The sequence below is a fragment of the Procambarus clarkii genome, chromosome 39 (genome assembly GCF_040958095.1).
Source record: "Procambarus clarkii isolate CNS0578487 chromosome 39, FALCON_Pclarkii_2.0, whole genome shotgun sequence".
In the NCBI taxonomy this organism is placed as follows: domain Eukaryota; kingdom Metazoa; phylum Arthropoda; class Malacostraca; order Decapoda; family Cambaridae; genus Procambarus; species Procambarus clarkii.
The window spans coordinates 18,616,694-18,636,693 of record NC_091188.1 but is presented as its reverse complement, the minus strand read 5'-3'; the positions used below and the strand labels follow the sequence as shown (position 1 = coordinate 18,636,693).

Sequence of the window (20,000 nt, the reverse complement as noted above, 5' to 3'; positions counted from 1 at the left end):
AGATCCAATATGGAAGCAGCAAGACGAAGTATGGGCCAATAGGCCTTCAGCAGTTACTTATATTTTTATGTTTTCATACCAGTTCTTTCTTGTTCTGTCTTAAGTTTCACCTCACCCACAACTTTTGTGCCATATCACCCCACCCAAAAACGATTATAAGAATGAATGCATTTTGTGTGTAAATTAAGTCTTTGAAAATGTAATAAGAAATTACGAAACGCGTTAAGGTGTCAGACCAAAAATAAAAAGAAGGAATTTTGGAGAGTTACTTTATCAACTGCCCTCGACAGTGAAGAAGAACGTAAGACATTTTGAAAAGATTCGAGTTAGAATTATTAATCTTACCTTTTCGGTCATATTCAACAACACACACACACACACACACACACACACACACACACACACACACACACACACACACACACACATATATATATATATATATATATATATATATATATATATATATATATATTTTTTAAACCTAGAAGGGGTACCACCTCTGGTGCAATTGTAGGGACCCATAGCCTCGGAGAAGAAAATAAAGAGTACTCAGAGAAGACCTTGTGGATCCTCACTGAACACTTTGATATTTTCTTCTCCTACCACCCCTATTCTTTTGGTATGTGTGTATATATATATATTAGTATATTTTGGTAGCAGTCTTTCCTGTAGACATATATTATTAAATATGACCGAAAAAGTAAAATTAATAATTCTAACACGAATTTTGTCAATATTTCTTATGTTTCTATTCACTGTTGATGGTAATTTAAAAATCAATTCTCCAAAATCCCATTTTTATTTCTAGTCTGACGCGACACTTGAACGCGTTTCGTAATAACTTATTACATTTTCAAAGACTTTTAGTTTACACACACACAACTATAACCTGCAAACACTAAACAGAGTTCTCAGAGTTCTATGATTTAAACAGCTTTCATTTTATACCCGCATTTTGGGTGAGGTGATATGTTACAACAGTTTTGGATGAGGTGAACAAAAATTTCAACACAGGACAGAACACGAAACAATGGGAATTAATTGGGTAAATTGAAGGTAAGGATGGAAGTAACTGCAAAGGGCCGACTGGCCCTTTGAGAGATGTTGTTGTCTTGCCTATATACAGAGTTCTTTGAGGCTTACAGTCCCCAAGAGGGCATTTGAAGGCGTAGACGACATTGGTCTCTTTTAAAGCGTTCTGCTTTGTATCTGGAGAGTTTCTCATGAGTAGGTTGGCCGTTTTCTTGGTTTTATAGTAAATCGTCAATTGTATCTTCTGATTTTTGTCTGTAGGGATAACGTTTCTACTAACAATATCTTTCAGGACCCTTTCCTCCGTTTTATGAGCTGTGGAAAAGAAGTTCCTGTAAAATAGTCTAATAGGGGGTACAGGTGTTGTGTTAGTTGTCTCTTCAGTTGAAGACATCATAAGAAGGAATGTGAAACGCCATGCAACCTCTGAAGTGACAATTAACACAACACTTGTACCCCATTCCTGCTGGATTGTTTAAACCATCGTAGTGCGTCAATATCTTTCTCGCAGATTGCAGACATTAAGCCCAAGACCAAACCATCCGAGTCCGTATTAACCTTCGTTCGTAAAAACACACGTGATAAATAAAGGTAACACGTTTGTAATGCTGTACCAAGGGTGAACAAAACCCCAGACAACGTAAGCGCACACAACCCTCGTTCCTCCTCGGGGCACGTGCTCCATTATCTCTCGTTACACGTATTTAAAATTTTATTGTAACAGTATACATTTAGACCGGAAATGTCAACTTTTATTTAAAATTTATACAAATGCCAGTAAATTTCTTATAAATATGAGCGGAAAGAGATAGCAGGACGCCTTTTTTTCTACCACAGACGAGGCCACACATTAGGACGCAGGGTGTTGGTCCTGGGCTGCCTCGCAGCTCTCTAAACTGAGTATGAAATATTTAATTTATAATCACTGCTTACATCGTGTGAATACAGATTAATGCAACTTTTAGTTGTTGTTAATAATAATCTTGAAGTAAAGAAGGGTAAGAAAAAGGGACGAATTCGCAAGATGGCAGAGCTTTTAATGACTGCTGCTCACCCGCCAGCTGCTCACACCTAAACCTATCAGTATCGGGTCGGAGAGGATTTACTGATGGTATGATACTAAATGAAGATGGTAATGCTCGTCATAATTGTATATATAATGAAATTGATTCATGTAAATCAAATATATATTCATGCTTGATTTTACTGAGTTTTGTCGGGAGAGAGAGGGAGGGGGGGGGGGAGGAAGGTTTTGAGGAAAGGGATATTGACGACTGAACTAAATATTCCGCTGAAGATCTTGTATTAACGTCCATTGACTAAGTGATTGTGTTTGTTTACTTTTGAGTTTGGGAGCCAGCGTTGGTAGTCACTGCATTCAACTGTTCTCATCAGATGTGAATAATTAGTTGTTTTGGTAGTTTTAGAATAGAAATGACAATTGAGACAAATCACAAGGATGACCGTTTTCTCTCTTTCTCTACAGAATCTCAGGTTGACAAATTTTGAAAGTAGCATTAAGCAAATTAACGTGGTATTGAACGATGATTACACTTTCAATTATTAACAGAAATTTCCTTACAATTCACTTTTTTAAAGTGTGTTTTTTCATGAATAGAATGAACCGACTTTGGTCAGCACGCATAAGAATTCATCATATATTGACAAATATGCAGATATGAATGTATTCGATGATTCAGTAATCAAAATATAAGCAAAAACTAATAAAGTACAGCAGAGACCTATACATGGGATTAACTATAAAAAAACTGATCATTATAATGCTGATGTGTTCACTGAGAGCGCTTATTTTATTTATAAGTTTTCTTCAACTCCCATTTAATTGTTCTCAGTGTCTTCCATAAACATATGCTGTTCATGCCTCACTTTTTATTATTAATATTTTTATTTTGCACATAATTCCATTCTCATATATCGCAAGTATATATTGTGACTTCAAATGAGAATTAGGTCTGCTGGATCAGCGAGAGTAAGGAAGAGATATTTACAGAGAGAAGCACGAGCTTCAAGATAAATATTGCAGAGAGTATACTTTAACTCTCAACTGTATGAGGGTTAAAGTATGCTTGCTGGTTGATAAGTAACCTCTCGTGGTAGCCTTAATAACTGAGGTGGTTGAGGGGCTTTAACACCAACACCATACCGAGAGTAAGCAAGGGCTATATACCCCAGAATCATATGAGGATTAGTGCTCTTGCTGCTTGGTCAATAAGTTCTTGTCATGACATAAATAAGCATTCCACGGTCTACTGGTCTTAATAACCATAAAAATCCATAAAGTGAACCAAGAGAGTAAAATTGTTTCAATTTTATTTCAGGAAAATATTTTTTTTATTTTCTCTGACACTGCAGCAATTAGCAGTTCATTAACTTGCAAATATGTATCTCAAATCAGGCTCAGCTGGTTTATATCTATTAGTTAAAAATAGAAAATTTCGGATAATTATCTCCTCTCGTTAACTCGCCTGTGACCAATTATCCTTGAAACGCCAGCTTGTACCTGTGACTACGTGTTTCAACAATAATGTGTCATCCCAATATAAAAATACAGTTTAAACAGAGTATAAATAAAATTTAATTATTTAAGAAATTAGGAAACATATTTGAAGGAAGTTTTATACAAAATTAATTTTCCCAATGAACTTAGTTCCCTCTGACGATACATTTATAAGATTATTCTATAGATATCTGATTTCAGGACCTTCCCTAAAGTTCATCAAAACGTAGTGATTGTATTACATTATAAATCTTTATAATAACATATAAACGCACATTTTAAGATGTGATATAGTTTTTGATCAATCCACTATGTTTATATAAATCTTGCCGATGCTTAACTTCCGAAATATATTTATTTTTCACTTTTAGCCTTGCATCTTGTAGCCTAAGCTTGATCCAGTGCAGATTACGGTCATTGTTTTGCTATGATATCATTATTACTTTATTGCTTAAACTGCCGGTATAACTCACAGATTCTAAATGCAAGAAGCACAGATACAATTCACCATTCTCATTGCCAAATCTAATGGGTAAATTTTAAATATAATAATGACTACCATAGCTGAAAGTCTTACCCGGACCTCTTGCTCTGATGGTGACTTGGTCTGTGGCTGGAGGTCGGGGAAGCCACAGAGCGGCAGGGTTGCTGGGAGGACCTCTGTTCCCGTGACGGTCCACCGCCCGAAGACACACCCACAGCACTTTCTGGAATATGTATAAAATACAATATATTTTACCTTTGTCCTGCTACAGAACCACCTTCATTATCACAAGTGTTGAAGTTAATTTTAAATGATTGGGGTATATTGCTGAAACTAAACTGTATCATTCAATTAAAATGTCTAAAAATAGAAGTAGTCATCCTGTTAACCATAGATTTTTAGCTCACAGTTAAAACACACAAAAAAAGTTCATAACAAAAATGCATATTTATATATTAAATGAGTTGAGATGGTCTTGTGGTTGAATAAAGCCGCTAGTGCCAGACATTACAACAAAGCAAAGCAGGAAAGATTACAACTCTGGAAACATTTCAACAGATGGGTGAAAAACACAGTATACCGCCCCAATACTGAGAGGGCAGCGGAGGGAGGTAGAACCAACACGAAAGTCGTGTAAACCACCTGACAATTCAGCGTATTTTGAACCAAACTGAACCCCTTAAGCAATGAGATGAAAAGAGCACTAAGCCTCAAATCATAATAGACACAGTGTCTGTCAAAGCCTGGACCACTCACCTCCAAACCACAAAAACACAACGAAGGTGTACCATGTCCCTTTCCCAGCTCACCTTCTCGTGGACAGTGAGGGCGACGGCAGCCCTCTCTTTGTTGGTAGCAGGTGCCGGGGCCGGGAGTCCTCTGATCCTCTCACCCGTGCACTTGAGAGCCGCCTCGATCTTGGTAGGGGCGACGTAGCCTTCGTAGACGTGAGCACGGCCCCAGTCTCTGTCCTCGCCCACCGATGTCCAGTCCAGCACCACCCGGCCGCTCGAGTGGTTCACCCAGGCCACCAGGTCCATGATCCTGCAGGCACAACTTCTGCTCCTCAGTGGGTATATAGACATACTGTATGTACTTTAACGTATAATGTTCAAATACATGTATTAAATGAGATAATTAATTTCTTCCAAATATAATTTTAGGTACGTGTGTATCTGTATATGATTGTCTGTATGTCTTAAGAGCCGTATTTACATATTTTCGGAACAAAAATCTAAATAAATTTGAACAAAATCACAGAGGATTTCTTTCATATATCTGTACCAGTAGGAGAGAATTTCTGTGTGTCTGTCCAAAGTTGGAAGTCACACGCTTGGGTCTAACCTTACCCAAATTTGTAGAAGGAATTCTCTGCGGTACTGGACGGACATAGGCTGGTCAGGGTAGGCCAAAGTTATGTGCTTTTTGAAATATAACCTGTAACTGAAACGAATGTGATTTACAAGAATTCGGAAATTAAATAGGGGATGTGTTGCCCGCAGAGTGCTTAAGTTACTCTCGCCATTTGCCCATGCATTTGCATGGTTTACTTAATAGATATATGGATATACCTGTTTGAGAATAGAGGGTTGGTGGGGAAATGGGGCTAAAAGAGGGGAAGATTAGATTGGTGAGAGAGGGAGATTGGGGAGGAGGAGGAGGAGGTTATCTTGAGGTTATCTTGAGATGATTTCGGGGCTTTAGTGTCCCCGCGGCCCGGTCCTCGACCAGGCCTCCACCCCCAGGAAGCAGCCCGTGACAGCTGACTAACTCCCAGGTACCTATTTACTGCTAGGTAACAGGGGCATTCAGGGTGAAAGAAACTTAAAGAGGAGGAGATAAAGGGATAGTAGAAGGGGAGAGAAGATGAAAACGGTGGAAAGAAAGTGAAATGGAGAAGGGAAGGGAAACTATAAGGATAAAGTGCCAAGCCATTACGACTATATAGCACTTGGAAGTAGTCAGGAAAAGGATTTGGGATGGGTCGAGGGAAGGAGTGAAGACCTTCATATTTTCATAATTAACTCTATATGTTAATTGAAATGTCTATCTGTTTGAAGCTGAAGGGGAGATGGGGAAGGGTAGGGAGAGGGGGAGTTGAGGGGAGAGAAGGAAGAAGATACTGGAGATAGGAGGGTAGAGGGGGAGAGAGGAAGGATGGGGAAGAGCGTGAGTGATGAAGGTAGAAGGTTGGACGTGGGCACAGGGGCGGAGGGAGAGACAGACTATCCCGAGTTAGCCTTTAAATTCTATGTTGGTTGTTGAACAGCCAATCATGTCGCCAGTGAACCTCATGACGTCCTTCCTCAGAGCAGAGCAGTAGCCGTTTTCTAGTAAGTCAGTCAGTACCTCCCAGACCTGGCTCAGAGCAGGACCTCAGGACCTTGGTGTGCTGGTTATTTATTCTACCACAGTTAATAAAGCCAAGAAGTACAGGCTGCGTATCTCTCTAAACCCAAGCAAGATCTTAACAGAAGGAATACAAACAAAAAGTGATACCAAACAGGACGCAATACCCGGGTACAGCCGTATATCCATCCTAGTATGTATATATTTGAATATATACACACTCAAACACACCTGTTGGGTTGGCCTCGCGGCTGAGTGGCCAGGGCTAGGTGGTCGTATTCCTAATGGACCGGGTTGGATTCCCAGCGGAGGTAGAAAGAAATGGGAAGAGTTTCTTCCACCCTGATGCAACTGTTCACCTAGCAGTAACTAGGTACCTGGGAGTTAGACCGCTGCTACGGGCTGCTTCCTGGGAATGTGTGTGTATTCACATAGTTGTGCTTGCGCGGGTTCAGTTTTGGTTCTTTCGGCCCGCCGCTCAACTGTCAATCAATCAACTAATTTCCATCCCCCCCTCCCCCCCACACACACAGGAAGCAGCCCGAAGCAGCTATCTAACTCAGCCAGGTACCAGGTACCTATTTACTGCTAGGTGAACAGGTGCATCAGGATGAAAGAAACTCTGTCCATTTGTTTCTGCCATCACCGGGGATCGATCCCCGGACAGCGCTCGGTATTCGTAATTCTATTACGAATATTCGGTATTCCTCGAATGAAACCTCGGTATTCGGATTACGAATACCGAGCGCTGTCCACTCAGCCACCAGGTCCCTACTGTGTGTGCGTATGTAATATATGTGGAAGAGACATGTAGTAGATGTAATAGACGAAAAATAGGTTTGCTAGAAATGCGGGGTCCAAGAGATAATAGCTCGATTTTGCAGACACATATAGTAAATACACACACACACACACACACACACACACACACACACACACACACACACACACACACACGGATGGAATTAATGGATGGAATGCATTAGGCAGTGATGTGGTGGAGGCTGACTCCATACACAGTTTCAAATGTAGATGTGATAGAGCCCAGTAGCCTCAAGAACCTGAACACCAGTTGACTGACAGTTGAGAGGCGAGACCAAAGTGCCAAAGCTCAACCCCCACAAGCACAAATAGGTGAGTACACACAAGGAAGCAGCCTGTGACAGCTGATTAACCCCAAGGTACCTATTTACTGCTAGGTAACAGGGGCATAGGGTGAAATAAACTCTGCCCATCGTTTCTCGCCGGCGCCCGGGATCGAACCCGGGACCACAGGATCACGTGCCCAGCGTGCTGTCCGCTCGGCTACCGGCTCCCCGGCTGTGTGTGTATTCACCTAGTTGTGTTTGCGGGAGTTGAGCTTTGCTCTTTCTGCCCGCCTCTCAACTGTCAATCAACTGTTTACTAACTACTACTTTTTTTTTACAACACACACACACACACACACACACACACACACACACACACACACACACACACACCGCAGTAAGCAACCCGTGACAGCTGACTAACTCCCAGGTACCTATATACTGCTAGGTAACAGGGGGCATTCAGTGTGAATGAAACTTTGCCCATTTGTTTCTGCCTGGTGCGGGAATTACGAGTCCTGTGCGCTATCCACCAGGCCCCTGTAGCGTGCGTGTGTGGGTGTGCGTGCGTGCGTACGTGTGTGCGTGCGTGCGTGCGTGCGAGCGTTCTCGTGTGTAAATATATACAAGGATATATGTTCTCCTCTGGTGTATGTGACTGAATGGCTAATAATCTGACTTGTTTACACTGGCTGGGCAGGTTAATTAGTGAGCTCTGTATACTCTCCACTCACCTGAAGCTCTCCACATGATAATGTTGGCCGTTGTGGCTTCTGTCTCTCAACGATTTATGAGCTGCGTTCTTATTTGTGTTTTATGCAATAACTACTAAAAAAATACACATTATATATATATATATATATATATGTATATATATATATATATATATATATATATATATATATATATATGTATATATATATATATATATATATATATATATATATATATATATATATATATATATATATATACTTGTTGCACACACTTTTTCTTCTATTCACTCTGCTTCAACTTACTTGGCTGGAGGAATCTTCTCTCTGCTAAGGACGTGGCCCTCACGAATATCCAGTGTGGGTCCCGTCACCTGCCTGGTGAAAGGTGGTGATTCCCTGGTGTGGGCGTAAGGCACGACGGTGCCGCAGCAGGAGGGAGAGGCCCACGCTCTGTCGTCCTCGAAGCTCCCGAAGGCTAGCTGCTAATACAAACAGAAAGAAGTGTCTGTCACTGAAGCCATGATAAGATTTGGTGATAATTATCTGTGTGCACTGATGCAATAGTCTATTATGTAATATTGAATGTTAAAGGAAAGGATAAGGCGTTAACATGGGTTTACAGATTAGACACATCTTGGAGAGGGAGTTTAGGTTAAGTTGTTGCTGAACCTTCCAAAGACCTTATTTGAAATAAAGAAAAATATTATCGTATATCTTACCTTGTAAACGTTTTTGAATCATTGTTATTACATTTAATTCATTACAACTTAAACAAAAAGTGTATATATAATTGGAAATATATTTTTAGCGTATACGAATGGAGAATTTGCTATATTATTTAACTTTTTGGGAATAAATCATACTTGAAATAAGTTGTCAGGAAGATTTGTGGCAATATTGACACTGCAATCAATGGGCAGCATATCCAAATACCTAAAATTATTGAAACCTCATCTATGCTAGTCTAACCAATCCTTCATCGCCCAAGCTTTACCTACCTTAACCAATCCATTGCCGACCAAGCCTTACCTACCATAACCAATCCAACGCCGACCTAGCCTAACCAACCCTAACGAATCCTACACCGAACAAGCCTAACCTACCTACGAATCCAAGACCGATCTAGCCTAAAAAATCCTACATTGACAAAGCCTAACCTACCTTAACCAATACTACACTGACCTAGCTTAACTAATTCTACACCGAACAATCCTAACTTACCTTAACCACCCCCTGACGTAATTCACTTATATTCTCGTTCCATCAAACTCTTCCTTTCACTCGCCTACCAATTTTAGATATTCTAATCTAGTACTTACTTCACCCATCTTTTCGAATCATTGTGAAATAAGTTTTTTTGCAGTAGAAGTTTTTTGCGAAATTGTAGATATCTAGCTCATATGAACATATATACATTTCTCTATTTTCTTCCCATTCAAACGTCATTCCACTTAGAACTACTACCTGAATAAACACGCGAAAGTTTAACAGTTTCCCTGATCTTTAATAAAAGGACCTTTTCGAACTTGTCTTTGAAAATAAAAAATGTGGTGTTCTGCTATTTGTTAGCGTTGAAGCTTGATTTAGGGCAAATTGCATAACATATTCTTAGAACTTTAGTAAATAATCTTAATGAGAAGTTTATTTTATATATAGAAAATAAAAAAAATAGAGTAAAAATTGTGCAAATTACTTTCAAAGAGTAAAGACATTTAAGTGATATTTGAGTTTGCTTATTTGCGAATTCGTCTGCCAAATGAAACGAAGATTTTTTGAATCTCTTTTATAATTCTTAAATTGAAAAAGTTGCACTCTCTAAATGGCTTATGTAACACTTAACACACAGGCAATGACACTTGTGCATGAATGCTCCTAACTTACATTAATAACACATGTATCGCTTCAGTGTATATTTTATTTTGATCCTGTTTATGGTCAATTAACTTATTATTTAGTACTTTTTTTGTTTTGACGAGTGAGATAAATAATATATTATTCAGTATTTATATGGGAAATAATACATTGAATTAATGTATAGTACAGAGACACGTTTCAGTCATTGAAATTTTTTTTTACCGTATTAAAATATTTGTTATTTAGGCAATAAGTGTATTTCATATTTGACAAAACATAGTGAACGCTATAATCACATTCCTTCATTTATCTATTGCTTGCTCAGTATAACGGCTGGAAAATACAGGCAGCAAATGTTAAAACAGGAAGTATTTGAGTTTGACAACAAGATCGCTGAAAAAGCCGAATACAAACAGCAAATAAGGCTTAACCACACAGAGATTCCTCGCATCGATACATTAACAAACAGCCCTGATGAACGTGTCAACATATCAGTACATGTGTACATGCACTCCCTCACTAGTTAACAAACATGGCAAAGCTCGGAATACACACATACTTGCGCAAGCAAATACTGACGCTTTCACATAGATTTCCTGTGTCACGACTAACGAAACATTTTACTTGTCGTGACTTGCTCTGAAATTTGTTGCAGCACTAATTAATGCATAAAATCACATACATACTGAAGGTACATCACACACACACACACATTATATATCCCATATTATATTATATTATATATATATATATATATATATATATATATATATATATATATATATATATATATATATATATATATATAATGTCGTACCTAGTAGCCAGAATGCACTTCTCGGCCTACTATGCAAGGCCCGATTTGCCTAATAAGCCAAGTTTTCCTGAATTAATATATTTTTTCTAATTTTTTTCTTATGAAATGATAAAACTACCCATTTCATTATGTATGAGATCATTTTTTTTTTATTGAAGTTAAAATTAACGTAGATATATGACCGAACCTAAACAACCCTACCTAACGTAACCTAACCTATCTTTATAGGTTAGGTTAGGTTAGGTAGTCGAAAAAGTTAGGTTAGGTTAGGTTAGGTAGGTTAGGTAGTCGAAAAAGAATTAATTCGTGAAAACTTGGCTTATTAGGCAAATTGGGCCTTGCATATTAAGCTGAGAAGTGCGTTCTGGCTACTAGGTACGACATATATATATATATATATATATATATATATATATATATATATATATATATATATATATATATATATAATTTTTTTTTAAATATATATAAGGGGTACCACCTCTGGTGCAAGTGTAGGGACCCATAGCCTCGGAGAAGAAAATAAAGAGTACTCAGAGAAGACCTTGTGGATCCTCACTGAACACTTTGATATTTTCTTCTCCTACCACCCCTATATATATATATATATATATATATATATATATATATATATATATATATATATATATATATATATATATATATATATATATATATATATATAATATGGGATCTCCCCCTAGGTGTTCTGTTTGCGAACTTCGACATGGGTACCATAAGCAGAGGGTCTTAGTTGACATGGACTTGAAACCCGCCATATACTGCAGGTATGTTGACAACATTTTTATGCAGGTACCTGATGTCAGACGTCTGCAGCAGCTGAAGGAGGCCTTCGAGCAGAATTCGGTGTTAAGTTTCACTTACGAGATGGAGAATGATGGGAAGCTGCCCTTTCTAGATGTTTCAGTCACGGAAACGAATGGAGGCTTCCACACTTTTTTTTTTTTTTGCAGGGATATTCCTGCGTGGGCCCTAAGCCTCTGGCTGGCCCACTAAGTGTTGCTTGTTTCTGTTTTACTTGGGCGGAGTATAAGTATTTATGACTCGTATGGTCGCTTCAGTAAGATTTTGCCATATGTGTTTAACAACTTCTTCTGTTCTGTTGAATCTAAGTTGAAATCTTAATGGGTTTGTAACTGTGCACTGTGTTAGATAATGTTCCAGTGGCCTGTCGGGCATTTCTCCACAGTGCTGACATTTCCACTCATCTTCCGGAACCTGTAAGCCTATTTTCCATGCACATGGGTATCCAAGCTTGATGCGATGTAAGTGCACTTCTGTTTCTCTACTGCTCCCTTTCATCAAACTAAGTGGTTCGTAGTTGGTTGAATTCTTGTACCAACCCGCAGATCCTGATGTTGCAACTGTTGTATTGTGGTCACTGTACATCTTTTGCATTGCTCTGTTTCTAATTACTTTCTTAATCTGTGATAGACTCTGTGGTATGTAAATGTCTACATTTCTTCTCTTAGTTGCAAGTTTTGCAGCTTCGTCTGCAATGTCATTTCCTATTATTCCCACATGACTTGGCACCCAGTTGATAAGTACCCGTCAGCCTTGTCGTTTGAGTGTTTGCATTAATGATATGACATTTGTGATCAGATGTACGTTATCACATATGTGTTCTTGTTGCAAGGTTTAAATAGCGGTTCTCGAATCTGTATGTATGATAACATGTTGTCGGCGTTGAGCAAGAGCATGTTCCAAAGTCTTTTGAATGGCTAGCATCTCTGTTTGTAAAGTCGAACACCCATTTGAGAGCCTCCAACTATTTACAGAGTTTCCTGCTTTAACTGCAGCTCAGGTTTCTTGTCCCTGCTGGTCTACTGATCCATCTGTGAAGTAAGTGAAGCTGTCGGATGCCAAGTTTGCTTCTATATGCATCTGTGCAATGTTACGTAGCAGATGAGGATTTGTCTGGTTCTTTTTTCCTTCAATAACCATAATCATAAAGTCTGCTGGCAGAGATTCCCAAGGGGCGTGCATGACAAATTCTGCATGTATTTCGTCGACACCATTCTCAGTGATTGTGTTTGTTATATCGAATGTATTGATGGTGTTTATCGCACAATGGGTCCACCTGTTGCTATTGGAGGCTCTTCTGTCCAGAGTTAGTGCTCCTGTGATTATATCTTTATGTGAACTGATTCTAGGTCTAGTCAATATCTTGGTCAACATGCACGCAGCGATCCCTGCAGTCCACACTAAGGAAACAAACATATGAATGTGCCTCAAGGCCAATAGTGACTGCTCAGACAGGTACAAGAGGAGTGTTGTCAACCCTTACGTCGACCGTGCTCTCAGTCACAGCTCAGGATGGATGCAAGTCGATGAAGAACTCTGTAGGGTAAGGCAGGTCCTAGTCAACAACGGCTTCTCTAATGGTTTCGTTGAAGACATCATAAAAAGGAAGGTGAAACGCCATGCAACGTCTGAAGATTCAACTATCAAAACAGTTGTACCCCCTATTAGACTGTTTTACAGGAACTTCTTTTCGATGGCTCATAAAACGGAGGAAAGTGTCCTGAAAGATATTATTAATAGGAACGTTATCCATACAGACAAAAATCAGAAAATACAATTGCCAATTTACTACAAAAACACGAAAACGGCCATCCTACTCATAAAAAAACTCCCCAAACACCAAACAGAATGCCTTGAAGGAAACCAACGTCGTCTATGCCTTCACATGCCCACTTGGGGACTGTAAGCCCCAAAGATCTCAGTATATAGGTAAGACAACAACGTCTCATTCTAGGCGATTAACGCTTCACAAACAATAGGGCTCCATCAAGGAACATATAATTTCTTCTCACAACCAGACCATCACCATCCCTAGTTGCTTAACAAACAACACAGACATCATCGATAGATACAGCTATAGCAGAAGACTCGACATCAGCGAGGCCCTACACATAAAAAAGTCAACGCCAGCAATCAACAGCCAATTAATGCATAACTATATTCTACCCACTTCAAGACCCCGAACCAACATAAAAGCAACAAGAGAAAATATGTGCCAATAGGCCTTCTGTAGCTACTTTCATTCTTATGTTTTCATGTCGGAAAACCCGAAACCATTTAATAATATTACATACAATAGGCAGATAATATTGCTGCTGCCGTTGTATACACAAGTTACCCATAGAAAATGTAGCTTGTAGTGGAATTTTCCGTCAATAGAAATCTGGATATCATTGCCACATAGTACTATAAATTCACCAGCTATTCTGTTGAAATTATTCTTAATACAGTAGTCTTTGGACTTTTAATATCATAAAAACACCTCATTTGAATTAACTTAACTATCAGTATCAAAATAGAGTAAATGTGATCCTTCTATCACTTATTGACATTGGACAAGGAGAGCCAAGGAGTCAGTCAGTAGGGAGAGAGGTCAGCCATTGTTTGTTAAGACCAGAGTCATGGGAGCAAATTCAGCTCCTATAAATTTTCTTGGAAGAAGTGTTATGGAGATCAAATTAGTGTTCTTCCATCATCAACACGCTGTCAACATAAACAAGGGAAGTGTCTTACCGAAACCCGTTTATCTAATCATTTCTGGCCAGTTAATGTTAGGTAGATAAAGGGCGAACTGGATAGAACACGAACGATCGACTCAATACAGGTAATTAAGCCTTGGTCCTTATCTTATATAATATACAGTGTTTTCTCTGATATAGCTGTCATATATAAGGATTCCGGCATTACTGCTCGTGCCCTTTGACAGTAACAAGAAGAGGAAGCAAGAATTAATTTTGGTAAATCAGTTACTATGGGTGATGGAAGCTAGCCTCACACGAGGATAATTTGGTGTCTACATCCTAGTTATATCTAGTGGACTAAGCCTGCTGTACAATAAGAAAAGGCATCCCCAATTTTATATATTAATATATGTAGTTTAATACTGTAGTTTGATTGGCTGCATATATATAAATTTAATATAAACCCCCCTAATGTGTAAGGATCGATTTGTGAGATTATTGCAGATATACAGTCCACTTAACATCATACAAATTGCTATCGAAATATATAAATTAACGTAAATATAAATTCCATATAAATTCATATTAGTTAAATATATATAAATCTCACAGGTTGGTTCCCATATTTCATATCCAATTTATACCCATTGATTCGTGTTCTGTCACCTCACCCAAAACGAATATGAGCATGATATATGATATGTGTAAACCTGTCTTTGAAAATGTAAGAAGCCCTTGCGAAACGCTTTTAGGTATGAGACCATAAATAAAAAATAAGAAAATGATCTCTGGAGAGTTAAAATTTAAATTACCACCGACAGTGAAGAAAAACGTAAGAAATATTGAGAAAATTCGTGTTAGAATCTTTAATCATACTCTTTCGGTCATATTCAACAAAATATGTTTACAAGAAAGACTGCTATATATATATATATATATATATATATATATATATATATATATATATATATATATATATATATGCGAACAAGCCTGAATGGTCCCCAGGACAATATGCAACTAGTTTTCAGTTATATATATATATATATATATATATATATATATATATATATATATATATATATATATATATATATATATATATATATATATATATATATATATATGAACAAGCTTGAATGGTCCCCAAGCATATATGCAACTGAAAACTCCACACCCCAGAGGGATTCGAACCCAGATAGCCAGGAGTTCAATGAACCACGTCATGCCTGGTTCTTTAACCACTCGACCATCCGTGACTGTACAAAGACGTTGGTAACCGAGGCTATTTTCCCATCATCCCGACAGTACTTGGTGGTAAGCTTGGGCAAAGATATTTCATCGAATCACCTCACTTTGTGGGGCCTCGTGAGCAACACAAGTGCGAACAAGCTTGGATGGTCCCTAAGCATATATGCAACTTAAAACTCCATACCTCCAGAGGGGTACCAGAAATATGGAAGACGGCTAATGTGGTCCCAATATACAGAAAGGGTGACAGACAGGAGGCACTGAACTACAGGCCAGTGCCCTTATCTTGAATACCATGCAAGGTGATGGAGAAGATCGTGAGAAAAATCTAATAACACATCTGAAGAGAAGAGACTTAATAGAATTCTGGCTTACTAGCTAAATAGAAACTGGCTTAATAGAATTCTACGACCTGGTGACAAAGATTAAGCAAGAAAGAGAAGGCTGGACAGTCTGCATTTTTTGGATTGTCGAAAAGCCTTTGACACAGACTCCCATAAGAGGCTGGTACATAAGCTGGAAAGACAGGCAGGAGTAACTGGTAAAATGTTCGAGTGGATAAGGGAATACCTAAGCAATAGGAAGCAGAGAGTTACAGTAAGAGGAGAGACCTCAGATTGGCGTGAAGTCACCAGTGAAGTCTCACAGGGCTCTGAACTCAGTCCTATCTTGTTTCTGATACGTAAACGATCTCTTTGAGGGAATAGACTCATTCCTCTCAATGTTTGCTGACGATGCCAAAATTATGAGAAGGAATATGACAGAGGAGGGCTGCTTGGGACTTGAAGAAAACCTAGACAAACTGAAGAAATGGTCGAACAAATGGTTGTTAGAGCTTAACAAAAGCAAATGTAATGTAATGAAGACAGGTGTAGGGAGCAGGAGGCCAGTTACAAGGAATCATTTGGGAGATTAAATTCTTCAAGAGTCTGAGAGAGAGAATGAGACTTGGGGGGTTGATATCACGCCAGACCTATCCCCCTGAAGCCCATATCAAGAGGATAACATCAACAGTATATGCGAGGTTGGCCAACATAAGAACGGCATTTAGAAACTTGTGTAAGGAATCATTTAGAACTTTGTATACCACCTATGTCGGACCAATTTTGGAGTATGCAGCCCCAACATGGAGTCCATATCTACTCAAGTATAGGAGTAAACTGGAAAAGGTTCAAAAGTTTGCCACCAGACTAGTACCTGGCCGGAGAGGTATGACCTACGAGGAAAGACTACGGGAATTAAACCTCACGTCGCTGGAAGACAGAAGAGTTGGGGGGAGTACAAGATTCTGAGGAATTGTCAGGGTAGATAAGGGCAGGCTATTTAACACAAGGGGCACACGCACTAGGGAACACAGGTGGAAACTGAGTGCCCAAATGAGCCACAGAGATAATGGAAAGATTTTTTTTAGTGTCGGAGTGGTTGACAAATGGAATGCATTAGGAAGTGATGGGGTGGAGGCTGACTCCATACACAGTTTCAGGTGTAGATAAGATAAAGCCCAAAAGGCTCAGAAACCTGTACACCAGTTGAGAGGCGGGACCAAAGAGCCACAGCTTAAACCTCGCAAGCACAAATATGTGAGTACAAATAGGTGAGTACACACACACACACACACACACACACACACACACACACACACACACACACACACACACACACACACTCACACACACACATTAAGTACTTCATTAAGTACTTCATCTCCTATTCTGTATCCTGTGTCTGGCCTCCTGTTTCCACTGCCTAGTTTCATTACTTTGCATTTACTCGGGTTGAACTTCAACAGCCATTTGTTGGACCATGTACTCAACAATTAGGTGAGTACATGGTCCAACAAATGGCTGTTGAAGTTGAACCCGAGTAAATGCAAAGTAATGAAACTAGGCAGTGGAAACAGGAGGCCAGACACAGGATACAGAATAGGAGATGAAGTACTTAATGAAACGGGCAGAGAGAAAGATCTAGGAGTTGATATCACACCAAACCTGTCTCCTGAAGCCCACTTAAAAAGAATAACGTCTGTGTCATATGCGGGGCTGGCTAACATCAGAATAGCGTTCAGGAACCTGTGTAAGGAATAATTCAGAATCTTGTACGACACATATGTAAGACCAATCCTGGAGTATGCGGCCCCAGCATGGAGCCCGTACCTTGTCAAGAACAAAACGAAGCTGGAAAAAGTCCAAAGGTATGCCACTAGACTAGTCCCAGAACTAAGAGGCATGAGTTACGAGGAAAGGCTGCGGGAAATGCACCTTACGACACTGGAAGACAGAAGAGTAAGGGGAGACATGATCACTACCTACAAAATCTTCAGAGGAATCGACCGGGTAAACAAGGATAAACTATTCAACACTGGTGGGACGCGAACACGGGAACACAGGTGGAAACTGAGTACCCACATGAGCCACAGAGACGTTAGAAGGAACTTTTTCAGTGTCAGAGTAGTTAATGGATGGAATGCATTAGGCAGTGATGTGGTGGAGGTTGACTCCATACACAGTTTCAAATGTAGATATGATAGAGCCCAGTAGGCTCAGGAATCTGTACACCAGTTGATTGACAGTTGAGTGGCGGGATCAAAGAGCCAAAGCTCAACCCCCGCAAGCACAATTAGGTGGGTACACACACACACACACACACACACACACACATACACACACACACACACACACACACACACACACACACACACACACACACACACACACACACTCACACTCACCTCTTTGGTGTAGGCGTGTCTGTGGTGCCTCAAGTCGTGGTCCCTGACGTGGGTCTGTGCCAGCGCCAGCACGGCCTTGCCAGCGTCCACGGAGAGCAGCAGGGCGTAGCGGGCAGGTCCGTCCAGAGGGGGAGCGTAGCGCGTGTAGACCCCGTCACCGCGCGTGATGTCCGGGTCTGTAATGGGTAAGGGGAGTGTTGGTGAGGGCTACGTGGCTGTTGTTGCGGGCGGGTGTGGAGGTGAGATACACGTGTACAAGATGTTATGCCGCAATGTATACACGGTACGAGAGAAAGTAATCTGAACGTAGAGACTAGTTTAAATCGCCTGTCAACAAAATACCACGTGTATAGTACCATTCATGTTCATAACGTTAATACCTGAGGACCGTCAACTTTAAAACTATCAACGGGGACATGAAACCGGTGGCTTGTCAAAGGTCCTTCTTATTGTCCTGTTGTATAACCATGCATTTCTCATCCTCATCGAGAACTACTCTGCATTTCTTGTGTTAATCAATGGTTTACACGTTCCAGTATTTTACCATTTATTGCAAATACTTGAAGTTTCTGTGGTAGATTTTCGTATGGCACCTTATCCAAACTCTAGAGTTTCGATAAGGTCTATTCTTGGACTATTTCTCTCCAACCAGTCATTTGTCTGTATTGGGAACAGTTTCTAAAATATATGAGCCGGTTAGTTAAGCAGGATTTTATATATATATATATATATATATATATATATATATATATATATATATATATATATATATATATATATATATATATATATATATATATATAAGAAACATGTAACATTGTATTTACAAAATTGTGTCCTCTGAGATTTCCCCCTTTTGGTTGGTCTCCGCGAGCGTGCAGATGTGTGCAGGAGACAGAAACGAGGTCTTGGTGTTGACAGTTTTTGACGCCGTGCACATCTGCTTCCCTAACTTAGCGGAGCTGAATGAGTTGAGTCATAACTCACTGTTGTTATCATATAAGGCAGCATCTGGCCGCCTGTTGTGGGGTCGTATTTCAAGTCCCGCTACTCATTACCTCCCCGCAGTCCTGTAGTGTCCGGAGCGGCAGTATAGTTGGGCATGCAGTACTGTATTATAATTGAACCACTGAACTATATATATAAAAAAGAGAAAATACATTAATCAGAGAAAGTTAAGATTTAGATTGATATACTCTTTATACAAAGAGATTACACTAAACACCATTTCCCACAGACCACAGATTGTGTTGAAGTGACGTGGAAGTATCTATTAATATTAATATTAATATTAATATATACTCGAATAAGCCTTCAGGATTAGATAATTATTTATTAAAGAATATTTTAAATGCTTTTTTTGGGTACATATAATTCTAAAACTCCCCAATGTAAATATAATTCAAACATCTAGACATTTCGATAATTAAGGGTTTTGAAACATTGTTTTATTTCTCGGTTGAGCAAAAAGACGAACGTCAGAGGGAGTAAGTGTTGGTTTGTAAAGATAACTAAGGGTTTTGTAAAGATAATTAAGGGTTTTGAAACATTGTTTTATTTCTCGGTTGAGCAAAAAGACGAACGTCAGAGGGAGTAAGTGTTGGTTTGTAAAGATAACTACAACAGTGCTTCGGATCGAGTGAAATGTTTTGTG

General features: G+C 39.3%; 1 protein-coding gene across 1 annotated transcript in view; it reads right to left on the bottom strand.

Annotated features, from left to right (window-relative positions):
- The window catches only part of LOC123760457 (uncharacterized), a 101,963-nt gene that overhangs the window by 28,659 nt on the left and 53,304 nt on the right, over nt 1-20,000 (bottom strand). The window contains exons 4-7 of the mRNA XM_045746145.2: nt 18,347-18,522; nt 8,494-8,669; nt 4,847-5,081; nt 4,131-4,260 (exon numbers count right to left, since the gene is read on the bottom strand). Of these exons, the coding sequence (XP_045602101.2) occupies nt 4,131-4,260; nt 4,847-5,081; nt 8,494-8,669; nt 18,347-18,522 (717 nt within the window). The remainder of the gene's footprint in view (nt 1-4,130; nt 4,261-4,846; nt 5,082-8,493; nt 8,670-18,346; nt 18,523-20,000) is intronic.